At 44.5% G+C, this 24,161-nt stretch overlaps 1 protein-coding gene across 1 annotated transcript in view; it reads right to left on the bottom strand.

The window, feature by feature from the left end:
- Positions 1-681: 681 nt before the first annotated feature.
- The window catches only part of LOC142937424 (disco-interacting protein 2 homolog C-like), a 37,129-nt gene continuing 13,649 nt past the window's right edge, over positions 682-24,161 (bottom strand). Inside the window, exons 10-38 of the mRNA XM_076080336.1 lie at positions 24,016-24,107; positions 23,297-23,407; positions 22,889-23,012; positions 19,938-20,047; positions 19,740-19,842; positions 19,552-19,616; positions 18,793-18,886; positions 18,547-18,666; positions 17,712-17,826; positions 17,041-17,180; positions 14,877-15,013; positions 14,414-14,622; positions 13,221-13,335; positions 12,186-12,387; positions 11,973-12,091; positions 11,016-11,096; positions 9,610-9,733; positions 9,300-9,421; positions 9,036-9,147; positions 8,237-8,346; positions 7,640-7,770; positions 6,662-6,830; positions 4,642-4,812; positions 4,359-4,420; positions 4,188-4,245; positions 2,856-2,930; positions 2,181-2,355; positions 1,971-2,094; positions 682-934 (exon numbers count right to left, since the gene is read on the bottom strand). Coding sequence (XP_075936451.1) covers positions 682-934; positions 1,971-2,094; positions 2,181-2,355; positions 2,856-2,930; positions 4,188-4,245; positions 4,359-4,420; positions 4,642-4,812; positions 6,662-6,830; positions 7,640-7,770; positions 8,237-8,346; positions 9,036-9,147; positions 9,300-9,421; positions 9,610-9,733; positions 11,016-11,096; positions 11,973-12,091; positions 12,186-12,387; positions 13,221-13,335; positions 14,414-14,622; positions 14,877-15,013; positions 17,041-17,180; positions 17,712-17,826; positions 18,547-18,666; positions 18,793-18,886; positions 19,552-19,616; positions 19,740-19,842; positions 19,938-20,047; positions 22,889-23,012; positions 23,297-23,407; positions 24,016-24,107 — 3,623 coding nt within the window. The remainder of the gene's footprint in view (positions 935-1,970; positions 2,095-2,180; positions 2,356-2,855; positions 2,931-4,187; positions 4,246-4,358; positions 4,421-4,641; positions 4,813-6,661; positions 6,831-7,639; positions 7,771-8,236; positions 8,347-9,035; positions 9,148-9,299; positions 9,422-9,609; positions 9,734-11,015; positions 11,097-11,972; positions 12,092-12,185; positions 12,388-13,220; positions 13,336-14,413; positions 14,623-14,876; positions 15,014-17,040; positions 17,181-17,711; positions 17,827-18,546; positions 18,667-18,792; positions 18,887-19,551; positions 19,617-19,739; positions 19,843-19,937; positions 20,048-22,888; positions 23,013-23,296; positions 23,408-24,015; positions 24,108-24,161) is intronic.

Here is a 24,161-nt window from a genome sequence, read left to right as displayed (position 1 = left end):
ACACACACACACACACACACACACACACACACACACACACACACACACACACACACACACACACACACACACACACACACACACACACACACACACACACAGAGGGTGCAGGTGGAGAGAGCTGCATATAGGGGCTACTATACCTCATTGTTTTCGGTACCTCTCCATATAGATTATTATGTCTATGTACAATATTTATATTTTTTACAGTTATCTGGCTGCCCCTGTTCTAATTTGAATTTAAATAGCTTCTTTTTTTTGTAGTTTTTTGATTGGACCAGTAAAACATGATGACAGATACAGTCTCTAGTATTGATCTCTTTTCTACTTTGACCTCCTAAAAACCACCAGAGCTGTCGAGCACAGTGTTCCCCTATAAGGCTTTCTACAGTGACGAGCTCCGGGTAACTGGGCTGTAAAAATGAGCATCCCACCACTGAGCAATCAATCAACCAATCAATCAACCAATCAATCAATCAACTGGCACAACACGACTTTAAAGAAAACGGACGACTTTAACACCACACCATATGCAGGTTCAAAAATACAGTACATCTTGATTCTGGGAAATAAAGGAACAACAACAGCGAAATGCACGGCATGCTCGCACACGCACACACACACACACACTCTCACACACTCTCACACACACACACACACACACACACACACACACACAGGCTACATGTTGTAGGCCACGTAGATGGGGTCCAGCTGGTCCTGCAGGAAGCCGTCCCGGAGGTGCATGCGCTGTTTCTCGCCGCGGGAGTTGATGGGGATGACGCCGATGTCCGTCACCACGACCACGCCCACGATCAGGTAGTGCTCCTCCAGCACCGCCTTGGTCACCATCGGAACCAGGTCCAGGGCCTCCTGCTCGGAGCCCTCCAGCTCCACCACCACCACCAGCAGGTTGGTCCAGGGGAAGACCGCACTGAGGAGGACGCAGTTCATCATCTGTCATTCTACTGTTTAAAAAGCTAAGTTCACTGGTTTTATTTCTAACCACTAGAGGGCAGCAGAACTCCTCAACAAGCTTAAAAACACACTCCACAAAATACGTTACTATCTGTGTCTTTAGGGGCTAAATGTCCCAAATGTGTCCCTCCAGACCAGTCGCCAGGAAAACATGTTGGTATTGTACTTTTCTGCAAACAATGAAGTTGTTGAATGTGACGTAGTGTATAAAGTGACCGTCCCGTGGTATTATAGAGAGTATAAACGGTGAGGGTCCACTCAGGGTGAGTCAAACAAACTAAGGACTCTCACCCAGGAGACCGCTGTCCGTGTGAAACCAACAATAAACATTGACTTTATGCTTTTTACGAAATAATTACGTAAGAAACTCCGCTAATTGCTGTTGTTATTTATTCGAGCTAGTTACGTTATTTTGTCAGTAGAACGGAAATTCCCATTTAAATCAACGAAGAGCGGCGGCCATTTTTATGTGTACCGTCGCCACAGCGGACTAACTTTCGTAAAAACTAAAACACAGCGTAGGAAAGCACGTCGCTATCACCAGATGAGTGTTTGTTCGGCTCGTTTTCTGTAACGAGCCGATTGCTTAATTTTCTGGCAATTAGCAAGATAGCTAACTAACCAGCTGTCCGCTAGTTAGCTAGCTAGCATGCTAGTTCCGCCACGCTTTCATGCTACACTGGTTACAAAAAAAACTAGTTAACTAGCATAACTAGCTAACTAGTAAACCATGTGTATATAACCATATTTGTACTAGTCGGTCGGTTAAATGTCCGTTCTACTCCGGTTGTTTCTCTGTTGTTACGTTATTATCTTAACATAAACCACGGTGTTTTGTTTCTAACCTTAACAAGTAGTCTATCTCTTCTCACCGTTAGCCGCGTGGCATCGTGTCTTTAAGTGCGATAAAGAGCTGATACGACACACGTTTCTGAATTGTTCCTTCAGATGTTTTTGTGACGACTGGTCGGTGTGTTAGAGGTCCAACCTACCACTCCATGATGCTCTTGTGGGCTCTGATGACGGAGGTCTCGATGTCGATGGGGTGGTACCTCATCCCCCTCAGCTCCATGGCCTCCTCCAGAGCTCCCACCACGAACAGAGCGTCGTGTCTCTCTGACAACACAAAGAGACAAAAGAGGGTCGGCCACGTTGACGGCGAGTCGACGGGATCGGAAGCGGTCGCGGAGAGGGAGACTAACCTCCGGTGGCGTCGGTGAGCTCGGTGCGGCGGAGGAAGCCCAGGTAGCCCGTCCTGGCCCAGGCCGTCTGAGTGTCTCCAAAACTGAGTCTGGAGTTGAAGTGATCGGACTGAAGAACCTCCTCTCCGTAACCGCTGTAGTAACCGCTGCCGTTATGAGTGCTGTGCACCCAGATCTGTCAACAGAGCACCGTTATGTTATATGATATATCAAACACTCAGCATGGTCATGATGCTGCACAAAGCTGAGTCTAAGTCCGTTCTCTGATGAAGAAGTGAGGCAGGTAGTTACAGAATGAATATGGATGAATAACTAGAATGTAGAACGGCAGCGCAGATAAATGAAGCTTTTAACTTCAGGAGAAAGAAAACATCAGGAAGAGATGAAAGGACGGAACAGAGAGAACAAAACAGAGACGGAAGGACAGAAAAGTGAAACAATTAAGACAAAACAAGACAATGAAAATGAAAAAACAGAAAAGGGAAAGCGTAAAGAAAAGAATACAACACAAGAAACAACACAAGAAAGGAGAGAAAGGTAAAGAAAAAGAAAAACTAAACGAGAAAGAAAGAGACAAAGACGAACAAACAACAGAGAGAGGAGAGAAACAGAGGAAACAGGCGACAGAAGAGCGTAAAGAACTAAATGAAGAGATGAAGTTGTGTCTGAGCGGACCTCTCCGAGGTGGGAGTCTCCCAGCGGTCCTTTGGTCTCTGGGTTAGCGATGATCACACGAACTCCAGGAAGGATCTGAAAACAACAAAACTACAATCAGCCTCCATCTTTCTACCGCTGAGTCACGTCAGCGACACATGAACACACAGCGGAGTCATGTTCAGTAACAAACAACAATAAAATACTTTGAATCAGAAGAGTATTGTTTATTTTATTCTAGATGTTTTCTATATTTAACTGTTTAGTTTAAATATTTAGCTGTTCAAGTATACATACAGTATACATATACATGTACATATACATATGTATATATGTACATGTATATGAGTAGGCAGGTTGAGGACCAGCATGCACTGGGGCAGGTTATTTTTTTAGCAGAGAGGCATCGATATGATTTCTTTGTTCTTTTGTTTGCTGGTTTTTCTTTTGATAAATAAAACACGAGGAACAAAGAAAGTTTTCATTAACGATGAGCTCTTCTATTATTACCACATACCCACAATGCATCAGTCAGGTTTGACTTTATATATATATATATATATATATATATATATCTGAATAGCCAGGAGGAGCAGCGTTACTCAGATCTCCTGAAGTGAAACATGAGACGGGCGTTGGACGGACTCCTCCACACAGTGAGTCAGACTGACGTCTTCTCTTTGTGTCGGTGTGGAGGAAGAAACATCCGGCACTTTAAACCGACCCGTCAGTCACCGACTCTTTGACTACATCTGACCTGACTTCCTCCTCCACCATCTGATTCACCACGTGACGAGCGGTTACCATCATTATTTGAAGGAGTGAAGCATGCTGGGCGTCTGTTTTCTGGTCCACGTTCAGGACAAACATGAGCCGGATGAGATTCCTTCAGACGGAGACGAAGGTTTCGGGGCTCTGACTCACTGAGCGTGGGAGGACGGGAGCAGGAGCAGTCCGGTCTGTCGGCACATTCGATGCCATTTCAGTGCAACTGAACCGTTTCTCCACGGTGAGAAGAGATGAATCTCTGAAATCGCTGTTGTGTTATGATGGTGAATCTGATCCTGCCACGAGGTGAAGAAACCTAATCAACGGACGTTTATTAGGTTTCTGTTTGAGGCGTTTTGATGAAACTTTGTGTGTTTGTCGGTGAAAGCTCTTTGAACTCTGGCTGTCAAACAAAAACCCGGTTTGTTCTGGAGAATAAGGAGGAATAAGGACGATGATGATCTTCAGTCTCTCTTGGACCGTTGAAGGCTTTATGTGCACAGATTGTAAAAAGTGAAAATAAATGAATTCAATCCTGAAGAAACATGCTCCATGTGGATGTTACTGCACCTCTGAATCACTCACCTTGCCAGACTCCATTAACGGCAGACTGTGAGGAGAACCTCTCTCCACCAACCGAACCCTGAAACAAACACACGCACACGCACAAGCACACGCACAAGCACACGCACACGCGTCAGGATGTTGTTGGGGGAAGAGGAGGAGGATGAAGAGGAGGACAGCAGGCCGTGGTACCTGTCGTGACGCAGCGCTCTCATGTCCACGTACACAGTCGTAGGGTCCGGTCCCGAAGTGCCCTGCAGCCAATCACAGCGCAGACACAGCGAGCATGTGATCAGAGACGTGTAACGGTCACTCACTGGTTGTAGATGCAGTTTCTTTTATGTTTAAGTACTAATAAGATCTTTATCTTTGCTCCATAGTGAGCATTGTGGAGCAGATGAACCCCTGACATGCTGATGAAGCAGCTGCAGAAGATGAAGCGTGTTGACGTGTTACACGCGTGTGACGTTGTTACCTGCAGGCAGATGGCCAGGTTGACTCTGCAGCCGAAGGCCGTGCTGACGGATCTCGGGTGAAGGCCGAGGTCTTTGAAGAGCTTCGAGAAGGAGTGAGTGAGCGACATCCTGGGCCTCTCCTCCGCCACCACGACGCAGGCCCGGACCCGGGACAGATCCAGACCTCGAGCCTGGACCAGAGACGGGAGACCGCGTCACATTACAGAGGAGCGAGAAGACTAGGGGGAATGGTGCAGATGATGAGATGTTGTGAATCCTTTAGGAGGTAAACCTTTGAGGGTTAAACTTATGTCAGAGAACGGTGTGTGTCAGTGAAGAACATTTGTGCTTTCCTCTTCTGCGTTCGGCCTTCAGTCTCCATGGAGACTAAAAGACGGATAATGACTCAAATTAACTCCGCTGTGACCAATCAGAGGCGTCGGTGACTGCACCTCAGGCTTCAGCAGACAGAGACACAGTCGCAGTTTATTACGGCCGACGTCTGAAGTCACTGAGTTTATAACTGTGTGTTCAGCTGCAGGCTGACCGGTGACCAGAGGTTTTAAACGTATTAGATCTATCCAACGGTCTTTGAACGCATCACGTGTGACGGACGTCGTCAGAAAAAGCAAACAAAACGAAGACTTAACTTATGATATTTAATCTGAAACATTTTATTCTTCATGTTCTCATTATAAACGTCTCCTCTAATAAAGAGTTCACTTTAACATGATTGTGTAAAAACATCAAAGTGTGAAACTATGACGTCATGATTGATTCATCTGAGACCAACAGTCATGTGACTACAAGGAGGAGACACTGACTGAACTACAGGAAGTGAACGGAGAGGAGAGGAGAGAAGAGAGGAGAGAGAGGAGAGAGAGGAGAGGAGAGAGGAGAGAGGAGAGGAGAGAGAAGGGAGGAGAGAGGAGAGGAGAGAGAAGGGAGGAGAGAGGAGAGAAGGGAGGAGAGAGGAGAGGAGAGGAGAGAGAGGAGAGAGAAGGGAGGAGAGAGGAGAGGAGAGAGAGGAGAGGAGAGAGAAGGGAGGAGAGGAGAGAGAGGAGAGGAGAGGAGAGAGGAGAGAGAGGAGAGAGAAGGGAGGAGAGAGAAGGGAGGAGAGAGGAGAGGAGAGGAGAGAGAGGAGAGAGAAGGGAGGAGAGAGGAGAGGAGAGGAGAGAGAAGGGAGGAGAGGAGAGAGAGGAGAGGAGAGAGGAGAGGAGAGAGAGGAGAGGAGAGAGAAGGGAGGAGAGGAGAGAGAGGAGAGGAGAGGAGAGAGGAGAGAGGAGAGAGAAGGGAGGAGAGAGGAGAGGAGAGAGAGGAGAGGAGAGAGAAGGGAGGAGAGGAGAGAGGAGAGAGAGGAGAGGAGAGAGGAGAGAGAGGAGAGGAGAGAGGAGGAGAGGAGAGAGAGGAGAGGAGAGGAGAGAGGAGAGAGAGGAGAGGAGAGAGGAGAGAGAAGGGAGGAGAGAGGAGAGGAGAGAGAGGAGAGGAGAGAGAAGGGAGGAGAGGAGAGAGGAGAGGAGAGAGAAGGGAGGAGAGGAGAGAGGAGAGGAGAGGAGAGAGGAGAGAAGAGGAGAGAGGAGAGAGAGGAGAGGAGAGAGGAGAGGAGAGAGGAGGAGAGGATGGAAACATGTCAATAGTTTAATATTCATAACATGTGGAGCCTTCATTTTTATTTCCAACATTGGTAACACTTGTAGACATGTTGGAAACATGTTGAATATTTAGATTCTATTGTTTGCCAATTTTTGTAAAAGAAATGATCAAATAATTTCAACTTGTTCTTCATCTTTTTTAATGATTGATGTCATCATAACTGTGACATGTTCTAGTTCTCTCTACTAGTCATCACGGTTGTGTTTCCATAGAGGAGCAGGACTTTTATTTTGTTGTTAAAATCAAGACCACAGAGAGAAAAACGTGACGGGAGCAACAAGAAAGGTGTGTTTCATGTACGATCCACAGCTCTGGACCCTGGCGGTTGAAAGCGGTTAAACTCTTCTGAATAAACGTCACAAGCATCCCGTGAACCGAGTCTCTGACCTTGAGCGCCTCGGTCTGCAGGCCGAGTCCTTTGGTGCACAGCTCCATGACGCTGTAGGAGCAGAAGGTGTCTCGCACCTTCAGCTGGCTGACGGCCAGCAGCCACAGCGCCGGGTTGGACTCCAGCTCCACCGGGGGGATCAGGATGGACTGGTGGCCGGAATACACGCTGCAGAACACACCGCACGCCTTCCTTTAATGCATTTACATCTACTGTCCATGAAGGAGCCACACGGCTCAGACAGAGAGTCATTCATCACAGTCCGATGTGAGATATTGTTGCTTTAAAGTCTCTGAGGGAGATTCATAAGACAGAAATCTGCTCTCGCCAAGTTCAGAGTTTATGAGCTGAGGATTTAAAACTAAGCAGACGTGAGATGAGGAACCAGAGCAGATAGAACGTCTGCTCTGGTTATTAAACGGCAGCTTTGTGACATGAATCATACCCTGAGCATAACGTGTAACAGACTGTAATAATGATGATAGTAATAAAACAGGTGCAATGACAGATGAAGTCATGAAGAACAAACACTGTGTGGACACCTTGGCGACTACCAACGTGTGACAGAAACAGGTGTTGAGTCTAATGAGAGGTGAGTTGCATTATGGGAAATGTAGGATCCAGTGTTTTTGGAGCTTCAAGTTAAAGTCAGGACACCTCTCTGCAGTAACTCTAGTTGTTTTTGGCCACTTGTTTGCAGAAGTTGTGAAGTCAATACTGACACATCAGTTCCTTTACGGTTGATGTGTGAAACTTTATTTACACATCCATCGGTAACAGAGCGACAACAGGTTTCCTTAGGAGCTCTCTTTGAGCTCTGTTTTTGGTCTCCACCACCTCCTGATGGACATATCTGTCTCTTTAGCTGCTAAACGCTCCACAATGTTCACCAGCTGGTCTCGAACTGAGTCAGTCAGCTGCTGAGCGGACTTTAAAGATGTCTTCAGTGTGTACGGTGAGTAGACGGAGACACCAACCTGCAGAGACACCAGAGGACGAAGCCGAGACCGCAGTACGGATCCAGACAGATGGCCACTTCTCTGGACGGGTACAACTCACACTGCAGCTTCACCGACCGACAGAAGGCTCCAACGGCATTATGGGATATCTGGAGAGAGAGAGAGACAGAGGGGGAGGGGGAGGGAGAGAGAGAGAGGGGGAGGGGGAGGGAGAGAGAGAGAGAGAGAGAGAGAGAGAGGAACAGAGAGAGAGAGGAACAGAGAGAGAGAGAGAGAGAGAGAGAGAGAGAGGGACAGAGAGAGAGAGAGAGAGGCAGGACAGAGAGAGAGAGAGAGAGGCAGAGAGAGAGAGAGAGGGACAGAGAGAGAGAGAGAGGCAGAGAGAGAGAGAGAGGGACAGAGAGAGAGAGAGAGAGAGAGGGACAGAGAGAGAGAGAGAGGCAGAGAGAGAGAGAGAGGGACAGAGAGAGAGAGAGAGACTTTAACTTTAAATAAATGTATTTGCTCAGATGTATTTCAAACACTGATAATAAAGCAGCTGTGTGTGTTGTGTACTGAGTGATGAGTGATGGATGAGGACTGATGAGGACTGAGGAGGATTATCGCTGAGCTGACCTGGACTCCGGCCAGCATGCCGGTCGTGGACACGCTGAAGTCCAGATAGGCCAGACCGTCAGGGTTGGTGGGCTTATAGAGAGCTGGAGGCTTCTTCTTTGGCAGGTCATCTGCAGCACACACACACACACACACACACACACACACACACACACACACACACACACACACACACACACACACACACACACACACACGTTTGTTTTATGAAACACTGAACTCAGGTTGAACCCACGATGCTACAGCAGCTGGTGAGCAGCCGTTGATGGAGGTTTAAAGTGTCTTGTTGCAGCAGATGTTTTGTTGCTTTGACTGAGTTCAAACCAGGATTGTTTTATCTTCATGAAAGACAAACATTTAATACTTCAAGTGCACACAAACGTTCACTTGTTTATTCTCTTTCTGACTGAATGTTTACTGCAATTTCCACCTCAACAGCATGAAGATTATAGAACCTAAAAACACAACGCAGTCACATTCTGCTGGAGGAACATCTGGATCGCACAACATTGTTATGTGATCGTATCCACTGTACATCATCTCCTGTGTCACCGCTCTCTCTCGTGACAGAACATAGTTTTGTTGTGACTTCCTGTCTCCAAACTACGACTACTTCAAGTGCTCTGTGTGTTTGTGTGTTTGTGTGTTTTTGACCAATGTGTAGCGCTGTTTGGACATGTTGCCAGTGAAACACAAAGAGAGGATGAAGGTTGCTGGTCAGAAGATGTTGATGTCGGAGCTGCACTCTCATGGTTGAGGTTAAGGTTGTGTTCCTAAGGTCAGAGGTCAGCGGGCGTACCCGTGTCGAGGACAGGCGGCCAGTTCCTGATGTCCACGGTGGCCGTGGCCTCTTTGGAGCGCAGCAGCTTACAGATGATCGCCGTGGTCATCACACAGGCCGAGTGGCTGACCTGCAGACGATAGCTTGATTATTAAACTGTAATATTTAATGTCGTTATTTTAATATAGCTACACAGCAGCTAGCAGAGCCCGTTGTATGATTAGCAGCAGCAACGTGAACTCAAACACACAAAGTATGATCTGGTGTTTAGTGATCTCTGACCTCCACGATCATCTTGACGGTGGGCAGCGTGGTGGAGATGTTCTGAGGGTGAGGCGGTCGCACCGTGATGGGAACACAGCCGGCGTACAGGGAGCCGTAGAAGGCTGCAATCAGGTCAATACCTGCACACACACACACACACACACACACACACACACACACACACACACACACACACACACACACACACACACACACACACACACACACACACACACACACACACACACACACACACACACAGAGGGGCGTGAGGGATGAACTCAGCTCTGTTGTTCTGTGGGTTAAAACAGCCTGAGTCCTGTCTGACCTGGTGGGTAGACCAGAGCCACGTGGTCTCCCTCCTGCAGACCGGCTCTCTCCATCAGCAGAGCCGCCACTCGCTCCGCCCTCTTGTGGAGCTGCAGACAGGTGAGGGAGCTGGACACCGCCCCCTGCAGGAGGAGGAGGAGGAGAGAGTGACGAGAGGAAAGAGACTAAAGCAGATTAACGTCAAAGTGAACCACATGGACCTCGTTAGTCATCTCTCTATCTAAGACCAGGTTTGGTGTCACTCCCTCAGGGTTAAAGGTGCGTTCACACCAGATGAGAAGAAAAGGTTTTTGCTCGGTGCGATCACTTGTCGTCTTGCGGACAGACCTGACGCAGCATGAGCTCAGACTTTTTACAGATCGGCATTATAACGTAGGTATCCCGGAACCCTTGTTTATCAGTTTATTGCTATAAAATCAAAGTGAAATCCGTTTATTTTGTGTTCGTACCGCCGTAGTAATCCAGCCTACCTGGGACCACGACGAGTGAGTGAGATTAAAGGTGATATTTGTAAAATTGGTTTGCAGACGACGTCTCGTTCTCACTACACGACTTCAGCCGGATTCTCTACTCGCCCAAAAGCAGCTGAAACATTTGCATCACGGACCAAAGTTGTTGATAAAGGAAACAACAACTATAACTAATAAAGACGTGTGGAAACAACTTCAACACGCACGACTAAACACTCAACACATCAAAAAGGCCTCTTAAAAAACTAGTAAACAACTATCAATAAAAGGTGTTTTTGCTTGTAAAAAGTAAAAGAACTCATGTTGAACAATATTTCACGAGTATTGGGAAGTGTTTGTCGTAATGAGCATTATTAGCATCTTTAAGATATTTAAGATGCATTGTGTAAAAACTGGTACGTGAGTGTGACTAGTAGACGTAGAGACTTCCTGTCTGCGGTCATGTGATGTGACTACCGTATTTTCCGCACTATAAAGCGCACCGGATTATAAGGCGCACCTTCAATGAATGGCCTATTTTAGAACTGTTTTTATATATAGGGCGCACCGGATTATAAGGCGCATAGAATAGAATAGCGTCGTAAGCGTGTCTCTTGAAAGGTGCCATTTTGGGGTCTTTATACACACAAGTGGTGTTGGACTAGGAGTAAGCACAGTACCGGTGTTTACCGCGGTGCGGCTTTGTAGTTTACCAGTCGTACTGAAACATTTTGACAGAGCACTGTGTACAACCAGTATGGATCAACGAATTAACCAATTGATCCATATATAAGGCGCTCCGGATTACAAGGCGCACTGTCGTTTTTTGAGAAAATTAAAGGCTTTTAAGTGCGCCTTATAGTGCGGAAAATACGGTACTTAATAAAAGAAGGGACTTCTTCTTCTGCTGTAATGTGGTAACGTGTAGCTGTGGGTGGAGGTGCGTTGCTGTTACCCTGGAGCTGAGCAGAGTGTAGAGGACGTGGTCCGGTGTGGTCTGAGCCCTCCACTGCAAAACCTCCGACAGGAACAGGAACTGAAACACAGTCAGAGACGCAGCATCCAACCAATAGTACCTGAGTTACATGAAATATATCAGTATGCAAACACTGGACATGACACCGGCATTCATAGCCCACAACAGTATATATATATATATATATATATATATATATATATGCTGTATATATACGGGTTCACAGAGGCCCTAAAACATGAATCTCCACCGTCAGCACATCATGTAAAAGTGCACAGGAGACACAAGTGGAGAAGGTTTCTCTGCAGCCGATACAGGACTCCCGTCTGTGAGTAAATCTTTAGTTTAATGCTTCATATCCAGCTGAGACTGCAGGACGTATATCAATAAACCACAAAGCAGCTGAGAAACAAGCTGCCGACTGGAGAAGAAATTCATGAACATTTTCACTGATGCAGCGACTGAAACAAGCGGTCTGTCGGCTGCTGAACGATTGTAAATCAGCTGAAACTTTGATTGATTCTTTAAAACTTCTCAATGAGGAACTCATCAAAACATTCCTTCACTTTAGCTCTAACACTCATCTCCAGACACAGAGGAGGAAGTTACTCCTACATGATCAACGATATAATATCATTTATATTTAAAAACACGGTAAGATCAGAGCTGTGTGAGTCGACTGTCTGTATTAGAGATTCATCAGATTATTTAAATGATTAGTCAGTGAATCTAACATCTCGTTATATTTGAAGAACAGTTAAAAACCCAAAATATTCAGTTTTTAATTATAAAGAACACAGAAAAGAAGCAAATCCTCATATTTAAGTAGCTGGAACCCGAATGATTTCTCCGTAAAACGATTTAAACGTTTGATTAGAAGATTGTCTGATGTTGTTTTTAATGACGTAGTCGAACTAATAAAGAACTCAACAAAGCACAGAGTCTTTTGTTCACCTGGTCGTTGTCGTCCGTTTGTCCTAAATCTCTGCCGCTGGCCTGAGCGATCCTCTTCCCTGACACCAGATTCCCCACCATCACAGAGGCAGGTCCGATCTCTGCAGCACGCACACACACACACACACATTGACATCTGTGCACAGTAACGAGCCACCTCCACAGACCCGTGAACACTTGTGTTTTGTTTCCCACCTGGTTGTTTCTGCCGGGGTTTGGGCAGGTTGGTGACGCAGGTGTGGGGGCACATGAGGACGTTGCAGGGGTGCAGCCCCCCCTCCAGGTACAGCTGCTTGATCTCAGACAGGTGGATGCCGCCCAGAGGGGTCTTGGGCAGAGTGTTGGCCGGGACCAGAGCCAAGCAGAACACGCCCACCCCGTGGATGCTGTCGATGGCCTGAGAGAGACGGAGGACGGTCAGACACAAACGGAGGTTTACAGAGAAGGAAAGACGTGAAGCGGCTCCACTGCTGGTTCATAAAACGACCCAGATCTTCCTCATTCAAACGCACCAGCGTTTCCTTTAACCCCGCCTCCTTGCCCTTGATTCAGCCCAGACAGCAACCTCCGGTTCTGAAACGTGAAGTCAAAGCTTCATGTGTTAAAGCTGCATTCTCTCTAGTGTCCACCAGGGGGCGACTCCTCTGGTTGTATAGAAGTCTATGAGAAAATGACTCTACTTCTCTCTTGATTTATTACCTCAGTAAACATTGTAAACATGAGTTTATGGTCTCAATCTCTAGTTTCAAGTCTTCTTCAATACAGCATGATGTTCATTTAGTACATTATGGTCCATTTAGAGTCAAACAGACCATAAAGCAGGGGATGCTTTAGGGCGGGGCTACACAGTGATTGACAGGTCTCTACGTCACTCCTCCTCAGTCTAAATATGGTCACTTCCTGTTCACTGGCTGCTAAAAAAACATGGCGACGGCCAAAATACTAAAATATTTATTTTTATGTTGTTTAATTGTTTGGGAGATTTATTACATTTATGATGCTGCACATGTTAGGAGAACGAGAGCAGCGGACCAGGTCAGACAGCTGAGAGGTGAGACAGACAGCTGAGAGGTGAGACAGACAGCTGAGAGGTGAGACAGACAGCTGAGAGGTGAGACAAGTGAGAGGTGAGACAGACAGCTGAGAGGTGAGACAAGTGAGAGGTGAGACAGACAGCTGAGAGGTCAGACAGCTGAGAGGTGAGACAGACAGCTGAGAGGTGAGACTCACCTGCAGCACGCGGCTCATCCACTGGAAGCTGTCCTCCTCGGTGGAGTCGGGCCGCTGCTCGGCCACCACCACGATCCTCTCGTCCCTCAGCACCGTGACGGAGAAGACCGCTATCCTGCAGGGACGGAGGACCAACAGCATCACTCGCACTGTGTTTAGTGGTAAGCTAAACAATGGTAAGTTTCTAATCCTAATTATTTATTTTAAAACATTTTATGTTATTATTTTTTTTATGTTTACAGCATGTGCATTTATTTAACTTTATTTTGTAATTATTGTTTTCTTTAATTTTACATTAATTTTATTATTAGCAATATGTTGTTTGTCACTATTTTACTTGTAAATGTATTTAATTGAATGTTTTATTTGAGTTTTTTTTAATTAACCCGTTCCTACAAGTAGATTTGTGTGTATCTGTATATATATTTATATGTATATATATGTATATACAGTATCTGTGTGTGTGTGTGTGTGTGTGTATATATATTTATATGTATATATATGTGTGTGTGTGTGTGTGTATTTGTTCCTTTCTTTTAAACCTATCTTCTCGTGCACTAATGTAAATGTTGACGTATCTCACATATTGTAGATTGGGGCTCTTTTAATAAGACAATAAAACTCAACAATCTGAACAGACTGAAGGTTCTTTTGTTAACTTGCTTCCTGCTGAAGCCTGAAGCCTTAAATAGATCTGAGGAACGTCATCAGAGGCTGTCGGCTGGATGATGAATGTCCTCCTCGCTGGCCGTGGACACAATTAAACTTCACTCTATTACTGCTTCTGGATTCTTCCACTGTTGCCCCACTTCATTAGATTTGTTATGTGTGTGGGTTCGACTCATTCATCAGGCTGACAGGGAGCGTGCCAGACGTCTGGCTGCTTTTCAAAGGGACAGTAGAGATGTTCAGAGGTGTGTTTGTATGAGAAATCACTGGTTTTGTGAATGCAGTCTTGTGTCTTTGAAGAGAGCATAGATAACAGCTTCAAGTTCTTGCTTTGCAGCCGACTCCGTCCACATCAGTACGTTGCTTTGCTCCCGTACTGGTACTCCATCTACTGTAGGACTACAGTGTAGTAATACACTGTAGTACTACAGGGACTATGGAGAAGTACCTCATACAAACACACTGTCCACTGGACTCTGAATGTGACTTGTAAACCGTCTCCTGGTGGTTCTGGTCCTCCTCACCTTCCCCTGTAGACGAACTTCATCGGCTCCACCGCCAGCGCCGTGGCCACGATGTCGTCGGCGTTGTGCCGCCGCCCGCTCACCATGATGAGCCCGTCCATCTTGCCCGTGATGAAGACGAGGCCGCCGGGGCCGATGAAGCCCAGCAGGCCGGTCCGCACGAAGGCGTACTCGCTGACCAAACCCCCGCTGGAGCTCACCGGGTAAACCTGCACACACACACACACACACACACAATAATGTCACGCTGCTGCTGCTCTTAATAAAGTGGATGTTGTGGCCGAGGTTCATTTGATTTAAAGTTTAAAGTCCTGTCTTTCAACTCTGCATCTTTTTATCAAGATCTCCATCATGATCACACACACACACACACACACACACACACACACACACACACACACACACACACACACACACACACACACACACACACACACACACACACACACACACACACCCTCACCTCAAAGGTGTTCTTGGTCATGCCCGTGAGGCCGTAGTAGGAGGTGCCGGTGGCGATGGAGCAAACACAGAACTCTCCGATCTCATCCGTCTGACAGAGCTGAGGGACGCCTTCTGGTTTCACCACACACACCAGGCCTGGGGGGGGGGACAGACAGACAGAGAGACAGACAGACAGACAGAAACACAGGGTTAACACCTTTTCATGGTCCTTCTGTCCTCATGAATTAACTCATATTTTCTACGAAGGGACACAAAGGACGATCCCACCAGACTCCACTCACTCTCCTGCTGTTTATGTGAATAAACGAGTTAAAGCAGGTCGATGTAGCCCAGTTTAAGTTTACAGAACGTCTGTGAAGACCCAAAACCAGGTTACATGAGGATCTGTGTTGAGAAGAGAACATCTTAACAATACCAGTTGTTGGCCGCACGATGAGAGACAGAAACACGATGATAAAAAGCGTGATATCGATATTATATGAGTGAATAAACAGATATCACAGTGGACAGTATACGTGGTGGGAAGTAACTAAGTACATTTACTGAAGTACAATTTTGAGGTACTTTAGCATTTCCACTTGAAGCTCCTTTATTCTTCTACTCCAGTACATCTCAGAGGTAAATATTGTATTTGTACTGCACCACATTCGTCTGACAGATTAAAATATTACACAGAAAACATGAACCACCAAATAGAAACGTCTATAAAATATATGCTAGTTAAAATGATCGACAACATGACAAGTAATCGTATTAATACTCAGATAATATAGTATATAATGAGGTAGCATTATAATGACACGGGACGCTCTGCTAATGAGTACTTTTACTTTAAGTAGTTTTGGTTGCTATTACTTTTATAAGTTATTTACTAAGTATCACACTGTACTTTTACAGTTATATTGTATTTAAGAAAATCAAAAGAATCTTTGTATGTATATATATATATATATATACACATGTATATATGAAGTTAACAGTGAATTGAAGGTAACTAGATTTCCGTTCTCACAGCGGGTGTAGTTCCCGTGTTGGCCACTGGGTGGTGTGAGTGGACGGCGTAGAGTGTTTAGTGTTCTCATGGATTAGAAGAACATGCCTGTATTTGTGTGACTGTTCCATTTACATTCATTCATTCATTCTCACTGCATCAGTGGAAGACAATGAGCAGAATTCCTTATGGACATAAAAATAATTTTAATTTCCTGCGTATTTGTCTGTGTTTTTATATATGTATATATATATATATATATACACGTGATTTTGGGCTGCAGCTTACAAAATATTCAGTATTTAAGGAAGTTATACTTGTCATTTAAATTAGCATTCTTTGTACAAATACATCGGTTTAAGTGCAGAGAACATTCTACCAATGTTATTATCTACGTCTAAGTTATCTCAAGTGGTTAAAACATGCAGTAATAATTTAATAATTTAAGTTTGAGAGCTGAGTACATACAGTACACACATTCTTTTTTTACTGGTTCAAGCTTCTACAATATGAGAATCTTCTGTCTTTTTATGCCACTGAGCTGAAAACCTTCTGGCCGAGTTGTTTTAGGTGAAAGCACAATGTGCAGACTCATCGATATTAAAGCAACGGCTGGCTGCGGCTCTAATGAAGCGTAAAACAACAGGTTTAATTGGATCCCCGGTGAGACTCCAGCCATGTAACGATGTCGCTGGTGTGTGGATTCTTCACGAGGACCTGAACGTGATGAATTATATCTTCTAATCGTTTCTTTTGTTCAGCATAAAGACGTCTGTGTGTCTTTGTCTGGACGACGTGAAGCTGAACTTCACTCGCTCCGTCACGAGGAGACAAACGCTGAACATTTAAAACGCATTTTAACATTTCATGGACTTAATGGAGTTTGAGCCATTCGGTGCATAAAAACACTGAAGACCGAAAGTTTAACTCTGCAGAGGGACAAAGTACGAGCGCTCGTGTACTTACAGTGTACAAGTACACATATAAACTGTGTTTTAATGGGCTAACATACAAACACACACACGGGCATCTTTAATGATAACTCGAGGCTGACAGAAGACGTATGAGGGCTGTAGGTAAAACAAAGTTAAAGCATTAAAGTATCTTTGTTTCTCTCTCACACACACACACACACAGACACACACACACACACACACACACACAGACGTACCTCCAGGTGCGACGGTGCCGACGTCCTGCACGGTGAGCACTGAGAGCCGTTCCTCCGTGTCCACCCTGACGACCCCGTAGGTCAGACCCTGCATGGACAGGACGCCTCGGCCCGGAGGCTGGCTGCTGTCCTCCACCGGCCTGAACACACACACACACACACACACACACACACACACACACACACGCACGTCATTAAACTGCAGTACAGAGGTTTAAAACACTGTGTTTCACTGTGAGCATACCGCATGTTAGCAGTGATTCTACTGACTTTAGAGCCTGAGGAGGTGGGTGCTGTAGGGTGTTGATCACAGACTGAATATAAGAAGGTATTGATATTGTTCCTTTAAATACGGTTTGGTCTTTACTGCAACGGATGACTTGATAACTGGGACGTCCAGTTCTGTTGCTGCTTCAGTGTCCAACATTAAACTTTGAGAAAACTCTGAAATCTACACTTTGACTTTGTTGTCTGCAGGAGTCTGTATCGATCTGTGATTGATTGATGAGTTACTGCAGGTGCAGACAGGTTCACTCGTGTACATGTGTGATAATGTGTTTACAGTCTCTGTGGGTGTGTTTGCACAGGCAAATGTGTGTGTGTGTGAGAGAGACTGTTTGCATATTTGTGCTTCTGTGTGTGTGTGTGTGTGTGTGTGTGTGTGTGTTTACCTCCGGATGGCCACTGTCAGGGCCTCGGGCGAGCTGGCACAGGGACAGATGACGTCGGCTCTCAGCCCTTTAGTCTGAAAGACGTTGAGGAAGGCGTCGCAGGACGAGATGGACCCTGACAGACAGCGACAGAAACAAACTGTTCAACTACTTCTACTGGAGACATGAAACAAGAATCAAACATTGTGTTTCATCAGATGTACTGGCTCCCCTGAACTACAATAAAAACATTGAAAAAGATCTCACTGGCAGCGTGTAGAGGACTCATGTCCTTTACTTTAAGGTACCACATGTACAGACTTACATGTATTTATGGTATAAACCCTGAGTGGAAACGTTAGCTGGCTAGTCAAACTACTTTGTCAGCTAACGTTTCAAAGCAACCAACACCAAAGCGTAGCGGAGGTATTTTAATGAATGTTTCGAGGTGTGTTATGTGTCATCATTGTGATCAAAGCCTCTCATGAAAAGCTGATTTTATATTCTCACTGAGGTTTTCCTGGTTCAATAAATGGATTCTTCTACTTAAAAACCTTCAGTCTTGTGTCTGATGTCGTAATGCACTTGAAGGCAGGTGGGGGGGGGGGCGTTTGAAACGGTCCCAGCTCCCAGCTGCCTCACCGTATAATACACCGTAATTCACTCCAGTCGGGCTGAAAACCATTTATTGTACCAAATGCGCGGCGACAGACACATCCGGCTCTATTCCTGTCAAGTGACCCAGTTCCTCCTGACTCCCCCGGAGAGTTTATCTATTTCCTCTGACATTCTCTTATCTCCACGACGCCGCTCTAAACTGAAAGAGCTCCGCTGCGGAGGTCGAGCGTGACCTTACAGGGGTTTGATCCGTCGGCCACCAGCAGCATGCGCAGCGAGCTCAGGTTGATGTCCTTCTGGTCCTTGTGGGCCACCAGAGCCCAGTGCATGTCCCTGGACTTCACACAGGCCACCTTGGCTGCAGAGGGGGGAGACGCACACAGACGGGGGGGGGGGGGGGGGGGGGGGGGGGGGGGGGCATTAGCATGTCCTCTTTGTGGCGGACAGGTGAGCGGAGGTGAGCGGAGGTGAGTGTGTGTCTCACCTTTGTACTGGCAGACCTTCTGGATCCACGACAGAGGGTTGACCTTCATCAGCGAGTAGGGCACGCTGATCACGTGCATCATGTTCATCACACTCTGCACGACACAGACATCATGACACGTTAGCATTTAAAGGGTTTAAAAATCACTAAATGAGCGATTTTATCGTCTATATTTATCAGTTTTCTGACCATCTTTGTGTCTAAACTAATATTCTTTCCTCAGCTCAACATATGAGGTTAATAAACTTGATATTTTTCTGGATATTTTTGTATCCCTACATAAAAAGAACACGCAAAATATCATAAATAATCAAATCATGATGCTTTACGTTAGATTAAACAGTGTTACTTTAATTCTAATAACAGTTCTGGTGGTTGCTTTACTTAATTCTCCACAGTAACACACACATCTGTTGCAGTATATCTCCCTTTCATGCACTTTAAAAGTCCGTTAAATCTGTCATCAAGGCTTTCTAATGGAGGCTGTATTTATGGGAGATATTACTTCTTTTAATATAGTATAAAAGAGTTTTGTTAAGTATTAACTTTTAGTTTGAGCAATTATGAAAAGCAAGTTCCCGCATCTCCTTTCTCACATGAAGTCTAATAACTTCTAGATGAATTAAACGACTCGCTCCATTCTGTTAGTGTGAAATATATTCCAACGCCTCAGTGAAGATAATCAATCTTCCTGATGTTCAGAGCAGATGTTACTGCACATGTGTGATAACGTAGCGACGCCTTGACTCCTCCTCTCACCGTCAGGATGCCGTTCCACAGACCCACGTCCTTCTTAAAGTCCAGGACGTTCACGATGGTCTCCGCTGCAGACAGGAAAGGGTTAACTCACTAAATGATGACCTGGAGGCTCTGAACTGTGTGTGTGTGTGTGTGTGTGTGTGTGTGTGTGTGTGTGTGTGTGTGTGTGTGTGTGTGTGTGTGCATACCCTCGGTGTAGCTGCAGGACTGGGTGAGAGCCTGGCAGTGTGTGAGCAGAGCGATCCTCGTCACCGTCACTCCCAGCACGCTGCCATCCTTACAGGTTTTATACTGAGACACAAACCACAGGAGACAATATCAAATATATGTGTGTGTGTGAGTGTGTGTGAGTGTGTGTGTGTGTGTGAGTGTGTGTGTGAGCTCACCTCTATGTAGGCTGTGTCGTTGTTTGCATCTTTGATGTGAGGGAACCAGTCTCTGGGAGGTTTAGAGAGATGCTTCGACTCCGTCACAAACCACAACAACTTAGGCCAACCTGCAGAGAGACGTTTATTTATGAACACATTACTGCAAACACCTTCAGCGTAACGCAGGCTTCATCCTCCTACTTTACCTGAGTACTTCTCCTCTACATCTCAGAGGTACATGTTGTACTTTTTACTGTACTACATCTCAGAGGTACATGTTGTACTTTTTACTGTACTACATCTCAGAGGTACATGTTGTACTTTTTACTGTACTACATCTCAGAGGTACATGTTGTACTTTTTACTGTACTACATCTCAGAGGTACATGTTGTACTTTTTACTGTACAACATCTCAGAGGTACATGTACTTTTTACTGTACTACATCTCAGAGGTACATGTACTTTTTACTGTACTACATCTCAGAGGTACATGTTGTACTTTTTACTGTACTACATCTCAGAGGTACATGTTGTACTTTTTACTGTACTACATCTCAGAGGTACATGTTGTACTTTTTACTGTACTACATCTCAGAGGTACATGTTGTACTTTTTACTGTACTACATCTCAGAGGTACATGTTGTACTTTTTACTGTACTACATCTCAGAGGTACATGTTGTACTTTTTACTGTACAACATCTCAGAGGTAAATGTACTTTTTACTGTACTACATCTCAGAGGTACATGTACTTTTTACTGTACAACATCTCAGAGGTACATGTTGTACTTTTTACTGTACTACATCCCAGAGGTACATGTTGTACTTTTTACTGTACTACATCTCAGAGGTACATATTGTACTTTTTACTGTACTACATCTCAGAGGTACATGTACTTTTTACTGTACTACATCTCAGAGGTACATGTTGTACTTTTTACTGTACTACATCCCAGAGGTACATGTTGTACTTTTTACTGTACTACATCTCAGAGGTACATATTGTACTTTTTACTGTACAACATCTCAGAGGTACATGTTGTACTTTTTACTGTACTACATCTCAGAGGTACATGTTGTACTTTTTACTGTACTACATCTCAGAGGTACATGTTGTACTTTTTACTGTACTACATCTCAGAGGTACATGTTGTACTTTTTACTGTACTACATCTCAGAGGTACATGTTGTACTTTTTACTGTACTACATCTCAGAGGTACATGTTGTACTTTTTACTGTACAACATCTCAGAGGTACATGTACTTTTTACTGTACTACATCTCAGAGGTACATGTACTTTTTACTGTACTACATCCCAGAGGTACATGTTGTACTTTTTACTGTACTACATCCCAGAGGTACATGTTGTACTTTTTACTGTACTACATCTCAGAGGTACATATTGTACTTTTTACTGTACAACATCTCAGAGGTATATGTTGTACTTTTTACTGTACTACATCTCAGAGGTACATGTTGTACTTTTTACTGTACTACATCTCAGAGGTACATGTTGTACTTTTTACTGTACTACATCTCAGAGGTACATATTGTACTTTTTACTGTACTACATCTCAGAGGTACATGTTGTACTTTTTACTGTACTACATCTCAGAGGTACATGTTGTACTTTTTACTGTACTACATCTCAGAGGTACATGTTGTACTTTTTACTGTACTACATCTCAGAGGTACATGTTGTACTTTTTACTGTACTACATCTCAGAGGTACATGTTGTACTTTTTACTGTACTACATCCCAGAGGTACATGTTGTACTTTTTACTGTAAAACATCTCAGAGGTACATGTTGTACTTTTTACTGTACTACATCCCAGAGGTACATATTGTACTTTTTACTGTACTACATCTCAGAGGTACATGTTGTACTTTTTACTGTACTACATCCCAGAGGTACATATTGTACTTTTTACTGTACTACATCTCAGAGGTACATGTTGTACTTTTTACTGTACTACATCTCAGAGGTACATATTGTACTTTTTACTGTACTACATCCCAGAGGTACATATTGTACTTTTTACTGTACTACATCTCAGAGGTACATATTGTACTTTTTACTGTACAACATCTCAGAGGTACATGTTGTACTTTTTACTGTACTACATCTCAGAGGTACATGTTGTACTTTTTACTGTACTACATCTCAGAGGTACATGTTGTACTTTTTACTGTACTACATCTCAGAGGTACATGTTGTACTTTTTACTGTACTACATCCCAGAGGTACATGTTGTACTTTTTACTGTACAACATCTCAGAGGTACATGTTGTACTTTTTACTGTACTACATCTCAGAGGTACATGTTGTACTTTTTACTGTACTACATCTCAGAGGTACATGTTGTACTTTTTACTGTACTACATCTCAGAGGTACATGTTGTACTTTTTACTGTACAACATCTCAGAGGTACATGTTGTACTTTTTACTGTACTACATCCCAGAGGTACATATTGTACTTTTTACTGTACTACATCTCAGAGGTACATGTTGTACTTTTTACTGTACTACATCTCAGAGGTACATATTGTACTTTTTACTGTACTACATCTCAGAGGTACATATTGTACTTTTTACTGTACTACATTCATTCATTTATTTATTGCTGTATTTGTTTTAGCATTTATTTATTGTATTTATTAAGTACATTTAGCAGATTACATACTTTCACTTCATTTAAGGTTTTGAATGCAGTACTTTTACTTGTAGTGGAGTATTTCCACAGTGTGTATTTGTACTTCCTCTCCACCACCGGGGAGTAAAAAAACATATTTTAATTCCCAAAGAAAACACACAAAAACAGACTTTTGTTTCCTTGTTTAAATTCCTTGTTAATAATCATTTAAAGGTTCACATCCTCTTTTCTCATCATGTGCAGTGAGACAGGCGACCCCCCCCCCCCCCCCACACACACACAGAGAACCCTACAATCGATGACCTCTGACCTTTGAACTGAGGGATCTCTCCTGTGGCGCTCTTGGGGAGTCCCTTATGACAGGCGTCACTGGTCAGAGCCACGGTGACGCCACAGCTGCCCAATAGGAACCCAATCTGCTGACTGCCGGCATCCTATTGGACGATACAGGGAGGGGTTTGAACACTGATTGGTTGTTTACAAAGTAACATTATCAGAGATCAGAGACTAGAAACACATGTTCTACTGAATATTGGAGGAGAACCATCGTCAGTAAAACTGTATTTACACTGTGATGGTTAACGTTAAACTGTGTCATTGATCTGATCCCAAACTAAAGAGAGCAGCAGCTATAGATCAGCTGCAGAGCGTTTGATTCGTGAGCAGCACAGCCAGGTGTCGAGGTTAAAAACACACTTAGGTGGGATTCATGAGGTACCTTGCGACTCAGTGGGACCTCTATGGGAACAGGGACCACCTCGGCCAGCAGGCAGCCGTAGAAGGCCACCATGAAGGCCACGGGGTCGTTGTTAGGAAACACCAACGCCACCTAGGAGAGAGAGGAGACCAACCGGGGTCAGAGTGTTTGCTAAACACAGCTGGATCGTCACATTAAAATTAAAGGAGGATGTCGTGTTTCATTTTAGCTCTGTTTGAAGGAAGAGTTTGACATTTTCGGAAATTTCCTTATTTGGATTTAGAGTTGGAGGAGAAGATTGAGCCCACTCTCATATCTGTCTGTTCAATACGAATCTCTGGCCAGCAGATGGTTAGCGTAGCTTAGCATCAAGACTGGAGTCACATAGGTTTTTCAACAGATTAAACAAACGAGATACGAAGTGTTACTTTGTGCTGGTAGGTGAACCTTTTTTTAAACGCTGGCTAGCTGTTTCCAGTCTTAATGCTAAGCTAAGCTAACCGACTGTAGCTTCAGATGAGAGTGGTGTAAATCCTCTGACTCCCTGCAAAAATATTAATCAAATTACATTTATTGACATATTCCAAAAGGAAAGCTCAGATTTATGAAGCCGTTGTAAATAATACGGACAAATACAAAATACATATTGAAAGAAAAACTTGCTGCAAAGGAAACTAAACACCACGGGTTTGATAAAAGAGATGAAGTGAGAGAGACACAGTGGGGGAGGAGTGACTCACCCGATCTCCCGGTCGCACCATCGGCTCCTGTTTGCTGCCCAGTTTGTGGAGGATGTTGTACGCAAGTTTGATGCTGCGAGACCACAGCTTTCCTGAAGGGAGCAGGACACAGGAGACAAGGGAGGGAGGAAGGAGAGAGAGAGTGG

The sequence above is a fragment of the Anarhichas minor genome, unplaced genomic scaffold (assembly GCF_050575085.1).
Source record: "Anarhichas minor isolate MPS153535 unplaced genomic scaffold, ASM5057508v1 ptg000074l, whole genome shotgun sequence".
NCBI classification, from domain to species: domain Eukaryota; kingdom Metazoa; phylum Chordata; class Actinopteri; order Perciformes; family Anarhichadidae; genus Anarhichas; species Anarhichas minor.
The sequence above is the reverse complement of the archived record's forward strand: the minus strand, read 5'-3'. Positions and strand labels throughout refer to the sequence as shown.